General features: G+C 31.9%; 1 protein-coding gene across 1 annotated transcript; it reads left to right on the top strand.

The window, feature by feature from the left end:
• Positions 1–527: 527 nt before the first annotated feature.
• On the top strand, positions 528–3,201 carry LOC133782123 (repetitive proline-rich cell wall protein 1-like). The gene is made up of 2 exons (XM_062221325.1): positions 528–642; positions 1,868–3,201. Exons 1-2 carry the CDS (start codon positions 592–594, stop codon positions 2,999–3,001), a joined length of 1,185 nt encoding a protein of 394 aa, XP_062077309.1. The 5' UTR covers positions 528–591; the 3' UTR covers positions 3,002–3,201.
• Positions 3,202–10,400: the final 7,199 nt, after the last annotated feature.

Here is a 10,400-nt window from a genome sequence, read left to right as displayed (position 1 = left end):
ATATATAAAATTTTGATTAATATTAATTTTAGTTTATTTTAATATAATTTGTTAATTTTTAATAAGAAAATATAAAATTTTAAATTTTAAATTATACACGTGGCGCTGATGTGGCTATGACACATCAATGATTAAAGAGTAACGACAGAATTTTGTTAGCCACGTGGGATGAAACTTAACAAAAATCTCAACTTACAATACTGTGAATAGTTCGGGGGTAAAAATCCTAAATAACCTATTAAAATAATATAGCTAGTAATGTTTGTTTTTTTCTAACTTCTTGGCCCCATGCAACCTAACACAAATAAATTAATTTTTTTATTCATGCAATAATCCAACCATACATCTATCTCTTTATATATATATATATAAATCATTTAATAAGAGCAATAATAATAATAGTGGGTGGTAGTACAATGGACTACATGATATAAAATAATTGCGAAATAATTGTTAATATTATATTAAAAAAATCAGTACGTCTTATATTTCCTATACATTGGCTTTCCTATAAATAGAGTGGAGAGGTTTCATACTCTTCACCACCAAAACAAAAAACAAAGAAGAATTTTCTGGAACAAATTCTTAGACATGAAGTCTCGCCGTGCTATCAGCTTGGCTATTCTTGGAGTAGTACTCTTGGTAACCATACATTTTTATTTAATTCATTACATTTTTTTAGTTTCCCAATACATAATATTACGTACACTGAGTAAAATTTATTTGATTAATAAACATTTTTTTCCACAAGTATTTAGAGTGCCACTATATTATTTATTTTATTATTGAATAAGGCAATAAATTTCTCACACACTAATTAATTATACGTGTGGATATATATTTATATAAATATATAATATACATTTTTGTTATTATATTTGAGGATGAATGCTAAATTATCCTGTTTTACAGGAAAGAAAAGGTAAATAAGTTTATGTTTGACAATTGTCTCCAAGTAATGTAAGAGTGGAACATATATTTCTCATACATATGAAATTATAGAATATGCAAATTAGCCACTAAAGGACCTAAGAAAAATTACAACAGTAACAGTAATTAATAGACGACGGGAATGAAATCACAACAATAATTTTACTTCCGGTGTGTAATAATGCTTCGGATAAACACTATTTTATCAACTATCCTTGAAAAGTTACATAATCCTACCCAGATAAATTTTGTGTAAATGAGTGTATTTTTTTTCTGCTCTTTTTTCTATATTTGTTCTTGTTCTTTTGTTTTATACTTGATTAATACTGTCTTTCCTTTGCCATTAATTATATATTAGGACATTTTTAAAAATAACTCTCAATCATTTGATCTTAGAGCAATTTTAATGAAGTGTCAAATTAGTAATGCACTTCTATATTTTAGTACTTTTGTAAAAAATAATAATAATAATAATGGTTCTTCAATGGTATGCTAAATTTAGCATAAAATATAAAGCATACTTAAACTTGTGTTAAATTTAACACAAAATATGTCTGTACAAAATTTGACAAAACAATAAATAATATTTTTTTTATTTACAGTTTTGTTATTGAATTATTGTTTTTTATATCTCATTTATTGATTGACATAAATGAAAGACTTTTTAATTTATTTTTTATTTATTTAAAAATCTGAATTAATTAAAAAGTCATATTTCATTATGTTTACAATAAATATTAAATGAACATTAGTTATAGTTTCATTTTATTTTGTATGTTAATTTGCGTCTTTGTACTTTGAAATATAATTACAAATACGTGTTAAGTATAACATATATTTATTCTTTGTCATAAATTTGGCCCTATAGTTGCATCATTAATAGAAAATGGTATTATGTTAATTTTTTCACAAATTTATTTATGTATTTTTGTTGTAGTGCATGATGAGTACAATTGAATCAAGAAACCTTTTAGTCAAAATCTTGAATGTGAACCCGGAGGAAATGACAACGTTTCAAGAAGAATCAAAACTGGATGTACGGCCAATTGACTACATCAATCATGAAGAACCATTGATAAAGAAAGAACATGAATTAAATACAGCTCCTTTCGTCAACAATTACGGGGACTTAAAACAGCAAGAATCTGAATCAAATGTATTTCGCCTTCCATTTTACTATTATGGGAATCTAAAACAGCAAGAATCTAAATCAAATGTATTCCGTCCTCCATTCTATAATTACGGGAAGCTGAAACAGCAAGAATCTTATTCAAATGAATTCCGTCCTCCATTCTACCATTACAAGAATTTGAAACAACAAGAATCTAAATCAAATGCATTCCGCCCTCCATTTTACAATTACGGGAAGCTGAATCAGCAAGAATCTGAATCAAATGCATTCCGTCCTCCATTCTACAATTATGGGAAGCTGAATCAACAAGAATCTGAATCAAATGCATTCCGCCCTCCATTCTACAATTACGGGAAGCTGAATCAGCAAGAATCTGAATCAAATGAATTTCGCCTTCCATTCTACAATTACGGGAAGCTGAAACAGCAAGAATCTGAATCAAATGAAGTCCGCCCTCCATTCTACAATTATGGGAAGTTGAAACAGCAAAAATCTGATTCAAATGAATTCCGTCTTCCATTCTACAATTATGGAAAGCTGAAGCAGCAAGAATTTGAATCAAATGCATTCCGCCCTCCATTCTACAATTACGGGAAGCTGAATCAGCAAGAATCTAAATCAAATGAATATCTCCCTCCATTCTACACTTACGAGAAGCTGAAGCAACAAGAATATGATTCAAATGAATTCCGTCCTCCATTTTATAATTACAGGAAAGTGATGAAACAACCAGAATCTGAATCAATTGAATTCCATGGTCCATTCTACCAATATGGGAAGCCAGACCAACAAAAATCTGAACTAAATAAAATTCCTTTCCATGACAATAGTGAACAACCAAAGGAAATAAAGTCTGAATCGACTACATTACCTCAAGCAAGAGAGGATTTTACTGCAGAAACATCCAGCGTCACCAAGTTGGGGCATGCTGAAGCCTAATTAGTCAAAATGTACATTGCACATGGCTACTGTACTCGACTACTACGTACATTAGTAAACACGTGGAATTATGTTAAATAATGTATCTCCTATCCAATAAGCCATTACCTTGGGATGTCTTCGTGACGATCGAGGAAGAAATATCAGGTCCATGTAATATAATGTTTGTTTATGATCCTTATATCTATATTTTAAGCAAATGTTGTGTGTGTTCAGAAAAACATGTGGCCCTGATTGGTATTGTTTTTTGTTTTTTGTTTTCAAAATTGTGTTCTAAGAAATGAGAACAGAAAATTGTTTTTGTAGTTTTCAAAAAGCAAGAGGTGTTTGGTTAATATTTTCTAAAAACAATTTTTTAGTTTTATTTTTTTAAAATCTTAAATAAAAAATTAACAAATATATTTACAAAGAGAAAAATATTTTAAAAGTTTGCAATAAATAATGAGATAAAATAATTTAAAAGAAAAAATGATGAAAAATAAGAAGTGAGAAAATTTGAGAACAATAGAAAACAACTTTTCCTTGTTCTCAAAATTTTCTGTTTTTTGTAACTTTGTTTTTAAAAATTGTTTTCTGAAAACAATGCCAAACACCCACACTTGTTTTCAAAAAACAGTTTTTAGCTTTTAAAAACAAAAAACAGTTTTTTAGTTAATGTGCCAAACACCCTAATTACCTTGCTTTAATATTAATCTTAGTATAACTTCATTTCATTGAGAGTGTTGTTATTTCGCATTTTAAGGTGTCCAATATCATATAAGGTGACTACTTGCAATTGATTAGCGATACTACATAATAATTATTAATTTAAATTATGTATGATCTCATATTAAATTACATCAATAGTAATATGTCACTTTTAAACACCACTAATGCTCCTTAAGAATTATCTTTCACGTAAAAGTAACAATCATTTAGTATCATAAGCCTTATGTCGAAAAGGGCAAAAGTATATTGTTATAAATTTATATCAAATTTTATTTAAAATGTTACTTTATAGGTTGGAAATTATGTCTATTGTACAATTAAATTTAGTTAATATCTATCATTTAAGTTTTTAAACAAATTATGACCCTTTTAATATAAGATAAATCACACCAGGCAACCTAAATTAAGTTTTATTTACAAAAAAAATTACCTGTCATTTTTTATGATTATAAAATAAATTAAATCTTTACCCATTTTGAAAGTAGGGGTGAGCATCGGTCGGTTTGAGCGGTATTTTCATAACATAAAATTCAGAATTCGGTTTTCAGTTCGGATTGGTGCAATTCAAAAACCGACCGACCAAACCAATTAAAAGAAAAAACTAACCGTTTTGGACCGCGGTTTGGTCGGTTAAACCGATCAAACCGAATTTCTTATTTTTTTTAATTTTAAATTTTTTTTTTGAAAGTTCTAGTTAAAAAACTAAAAATTTTGGATTGTTGGAATCCATTTTTGTGCATTTTTAAAACATAAATATATAGAACATAATTTCATATATTTTTTTATTTTTTATTTAATAATTTTAATAATTAATAATTATATAATATTATATTATTATATATTATATTGTTTGGTCGGTTTCGGTTCCGCCGGTCGCTCCGGAAAAAAATTTCAAACCAACCGAACAGTGGTGGTTTGCGCCGTTGGCGGTTTTTTCGGTGTTCGGTTTAATCGGTTTTGATTTTTTCGGTGTTCGGAAAATCGGTGTATACAGTTTTTTCGGTTTTTCGGATTTGATGCTCATCCCTATTTGAAAGTATTTGTACATTGAATTTAACTTCATTCTATACCAGTGGTCTAGAAAATTTTGTAAGGCTCTTGGAGCCTATTAAGGAATACAGTTCTCCATTCTCTCTTACGCTGACTTTAAACAAGTAATGAAATCAATATTTTGACTATCGATGATTAACCTCTTTTAAATCTTCATTGTCACATCTATCTATTTTGCCTTCTAAAATCATTTGGTTTTTGTTGGAATTATATTATTAATGGCTGGTTTTGTCGTCATTGAAGACTGGTGGACGACCCAAAGATCCTTTCCTCCTAGGAAGACAAGTGAGTATAGTTTCAATTTTTTTAATTTCTAGTTGTTTAAATGTTTTAACAATAATTTTTGTGATTTTGAATCCTTTTTTTTTCTCTTTTTTGCGCCTTTATCAGTTTTCCACATTTGAGATGTGTATTTTCTTCTAAAACTTTCAACGTGAAGACAAAAACCAGAATAACATAGCAAAGTCTAGCAGCTAATAAATATTGTCACAACATACTTTGTTTGTAGTGTTTTATAGTGATGTATGATTCTACTTGAAAGCACAGTTTAATGATTACCAAGGGGTAACCAAAATTTAAAAGAAACCAAACTAATTTGTTACCATAAGTCACCAAAGCAATAAAGATTTTTTTTGTTATTTTCATTTTAAAAGTTTCTAGAAAGTATCCCAAACAAAGTACATTTGAAAAAGTAATTAATATAATACGTTACTAAAGAGTAACCAAAATAAAGTATTTTTTTAATTATAAAAGTTAACTTAAAGTAATTAAAATAATAAGTCACATTTTAAAAAGTATCTAAAATATTAAGTTACCAAATAGTAACTAAAATGACAAGTTACCAAGTAGTAACTAGAATAATAAGTTACTATTATGTAACCAAAACAATAAATCATGTTTTAAAATGTAACAAAGTGTGCTAAAAAATAAATAAAATTAATATATTATGTTTTAGTTTGTAACTAAGATAATAAGTTACCAAGTACTAAGTAAAATAATAAGCTACCAAGTACTAACTAAAATAGCAAGTTATCATTATGTAATGAAAATAGTAAGTCACATTTTAAAAAAGGAACAAAGTTTTAAATTAGTAAAAAGTTCTTAAAACTAATATATTTCGCTTTAATATGTACCAATAAGTAACCATAATAATTTTTAAAATAACTACCCTGCAATTTGTGGGATTTGGTTGGTGATGGTGTAGGATTTTGTTTCCTATGCTATGAGAGAGCAAGGGATGAAATACTAAGCACCAGTCATTGTTATGCTTGAAAGTTAGACTCATCCCTCGGGTTCGAATCGAACTCGAGAATTAGCAGTTACTTCTTTATTGAAGTAATATGAAAGGGGGTGTGCCAAGATGGTACTCTGGTTGTAACTACAAAATGAGGCTAGAGAAAACATTGGTTAGTGAGAGCCCTTGAGTTAAGAAATCTCTTAGATAGTATGAATGAAGAGAGAGAGAGAGAGAGACATGTCATCCCTTTTATGGAAAATAAAAGTGCTCCTAGGGCATTGGATCAGGTGTGGCTCCCAAGAGGGACTCTATCGTTAATCTGAACGTAGGGTGTGAGCTACTTCATAAGCCAATACGTGAGGCCATTCATAGGGTCAAATTTAAAAATAAATAAATAAAAAATCAAACACAAAATCAAAAATAAATCTGCAGTCTCAATCTCATTCTTAAAAAAAAAAAACTTCATCTTCTATTCCTTCTTTGCCCAGAGTGCCCCACAACTTCATTTCCTTCTTTGCTAAGATCCAAAAATGCACTTGGTGATCACTAGTCTAGTTACCTTCAAATCCTCAATACAAAAACCCATTAAAAATCTGCCTAATAACAATTCCATCTCCTTCTCTACTTGATCCAAAAATGCACTTGGTAACTCGTAGTTAGCTACCCATCCAACACCCAAATTATGGTCGACCACCTCCTCTGATGCCCCACTTGTGGTCGGCCACCTATATTGACATCCAGGAGGATAGGAAATTCCTTCTTTTTTTGGGTACTTTGTAGGCCGTTTAAAGCTTGTTGGTGGGTTTTGGGCAAAAGAAAACTCAAAATGAAAGATTGAGAGAGAAGACGAGGAAGAGAAATGAGAGACAGAGAGGAAGAGAGGAAGAGCTAAAGTTGATAAGACATATAGGGCAGGGATGGGCATCTAGGGCTAGCAAGAGAGAGAAGTCGGGGGAAGAGAATGAGAGAAAGAAAGGGAAAGCTAAATTCGACAAAAATCTAGGGTTGGGATGAGAATCTAGGGTCCGGGAGAGAGAGAAGCCATGGAAGATAAACGAGAGGCATAAAGGGAGAGCTAGGGTCAATTTGGGATGGCATGGGCATCTAAGGCCATTTAGAGAGAGAATCCACTGAAGAGAAACGAGAGACGGAGAGGGAGAGCTAGGGCCTGTGGCAAATAAATTAAAAAGGGAATATTTTATTTTTTATTTTAGGATTTTTTTTACTTAGTTTTTTATTTAATTTTTATTTTAATATCTATGAATATCTTTCTTTTAATATATAAGTAATAAAATTCAAATGCATTTTGGTTATATTAAAAAATATTTTCATCAAAACTGGGTTCTTAGTACTATTTGTAACGGCTTGACAAAAACATGAGGTTCAAAAAGAATTTTTTAAAATAGAGAGTCCAAACTAGTATTTGGCTGAAACAAAGAGACCCAAAATATAGTATGCAAATGTAATCCTCTTTTTTTAATCTAAAAAAGGCGCTAAAGCAAGCAATTACCACTTTTCTCGAATTTAGAGAGCATGGTAATCAGTTACTAATATTTTGGAAAAGATCACCGAGAGTACCCAATTACCAATTTTCTCATTTTTAGCTTTCATGGTAACTTGTTACTAACATTTTTAGTAATACAATAGAAATTGATAACTAACCTGAAAATAAAAACATACAAGAAAATATGACGATTACCTACTTTTAACCACAAAAACCTAAATATGGAAAGAAAAAAATGGGAACAAAAATTAAAAAGAACTATTGGAAAATAAGACGAAGAGGTGAGAAGAATTGGCAATCTATCCATTAATTGTGATAGTTGACTCTCTACATCAAATCTAGAAGAAGAAGAAGAAGCCAACTGATTAAGGAGAAAATAAAATAAGGAAGATGATATTTACGCCACAATAATATATAGGGAATTTTATATTTATATACCTAGAATCCAAAGTATTTAAAAAATATCTTCAACCAAATTATTTACACAAATATCGGTGCACGTCAGCATAGCATACTAGATTTTGAAAAAAAAAATGGGAAATCTCGCTTCTCAAAATTTTTTGTTTTTCTTAGGTTGTAAAAAGTTACATTTTGGTTGCTTACGATACTAATAAGATACCAATTATTTACATTTTTTATTAAATTAAAGCTTTATTTTTAAATCATATTATTTCAATACATTTTGGTTACCTCCAAAACATATTTGTAGACATGTAATACACCAATTAGTTAATTCTAGGTTATATTATGGTATCTTATTATTTAAGATACATTTTGATAATTTTCAAGTGTATTTCAAAAAATAATGGGTTGCCATATAGTAACTTAAGTTACTATATAGTTTATTAATAAAAATTAATTTAGTATACTACATAGTAACTTTAAAATAAAAAAATTTAATAGACTTTTTTAGTCACTCATGTAATTTACATCTCTTATTAATTAAGATATTTTTACGTTACCTTCAAGTCTATTTTAGAAATTAATTAGTTATCATGTAGTATAAAAAATTACTCCTATAATTCCAAGTTACCATGAATAGCTTATTAGAAAATGATACTGTTTAGTATACTACATAGTTACTTTTTAAAAAATATACATTTTCGTTGCTTTTAAAATCATTTAAGATACAAATTAGTTAGATTTTAATATAAGACTAAATTTTTTGGTATGCCACAAATTTAAAGCAATCAACAAACTTAGTGAGTTACCAAAAAGAGTCTTCTTATGTTAAATTTAAAAGTAACCAAACAATATCTTAAAGAATCTATTTTAAAAAATTTACTTGAAATGTTTCTAAAATAGCCATAAAGTTTTTTTGAATACTGTACGCCTTGAATATCCGCACGTACTTTTTCGAGCTAGGGAAGGGTCGTAACCGACCTGCCACGTGTCCACCGTTCATCCGAAGTTGTTTTGGTACGGACCCCTAAACAAATAGCTCGAGTTGATGGATGGTTTAGTTGCTCAACGCTTGGAGCCATCGTGTCAACATAGTATAGCAGGCATGAGCTAGCACCACATTAAGCTCGTGCCACAGCAGAAGTCTGACGTACCACCGGGTCTTTATAAAGTCAGCCACGCAATATAAACGTGCATATACCAGACATCACGTGTCTGTTCTATTCCCGAATTCTCAGACACGCAATATAAACGTGCGTAATCAGACATCCCACACTTGATTTGGGCCATGCGGCCCATTACCCATCTTTACCTAATGATTAGACCACACTTCACTGTAAGGGTTAGGAATTAATCCTTGTTGTCACATGAATGACATGATGGGTGAAGAGGTCACGGGATGACCCCAGCACTTACCCAGGGATCATTCCCCTATAAATACCAAGACTCTGGGAAGGGTTGGGGGTTGGATTCTTCTTGTAAAGCAAATACCTTGTAAACAATAGTAAGGATAGATCAATAATATCGACTGGTGGACTAGGGGGATTTTAACCTCTGAACCACCTAAAAAAAGAGTGACCATCTTTCTTTGCAATTAGTTTCCATATTCTCGATTATTATCAATCTCATATTACGGTTCATCAATCAGTACTAATCCATCCTATTTGTTCATCTAATTTACTGTTGGCGAAGAACCGCGTCAACAGTTTGGTGCTTTCATTGAGAGGTTTTAAGATTAGTGCTATCGCGAAAACTTGATCATGGTGGTTACTCGTTCGAGGCATGGTAACGAGGCGGATCAACATGATGGGAAGGAGGCCCACCATGCTGCCATATCCAACGAACCAGACCCAGAGGTACAGCAGCGATCGAGAAAGCAGCCGATGGGCCATGGCGACACCGGAAGTTCGGCGCCCTTACCACCAAATCCGAACCCAGGTTACCTGACGGCGATAGAAATGGAGAACATGTAGTTGAGGAGTCATCTAACCAAAGAGAATAAGCAAATCAAGGAGGTCTTGGCCCGGCTACCCCCTCTTGCAACCGACGTTAACATCAGAAACAGGCAAAGCAGGACTAACAAGTCCCGCAGGGATAGTCAGCCCAAACCCAGTCGGTCGGTTAGAACCTCAACCCCGAGTTTTGCGCCCATGTCGCACCATAACCAGGAAACTATGTTTAAGGAGTTTCCTAGGGCCCATCAACAAGTTAGTCGGTCAGTCAGAACTTCAACTCCAAGTTTGGCTCCACCGTCGAACGCACCCACGAGAGCTCGTGGCAACTCGAGGAGGAGGTCTGGGGAAAGCTCGCACAGACAACCTGCTCCGGCCAACCCTCCCATGCCGCGGTCAGATCGCCAAGCGCAAGAGGCTGGAGGAGGTGGGATAGAGCGACCACGAGCTAGTTTGATCCGGCCAGATGGGACAAGGATTGCTTCACCAGTTAGGCATCCCCCTTCACCGATAATATACCCATCCCCTCCTCGTCCTGCTCGAGGT

The sequence above is a fragment of the Humulus lupulus genome, chromosome 6 (genome assembly GCF_963169125.1).
Source record: "Humulus lupulus chromosome 6, drHumLupu1.1, whole genome shotgun sequence".
NCBI lineage: Eukaryota > Viridiplantae > Streptophyta > Magnoliopsida > Rosales > Cannabaceae > Humulus > Humulus lupulus.
Note: the sequence above shows the minus strand (reverse complement) of the source record. Positions and strands in the feature narration are given on the sequence as shown.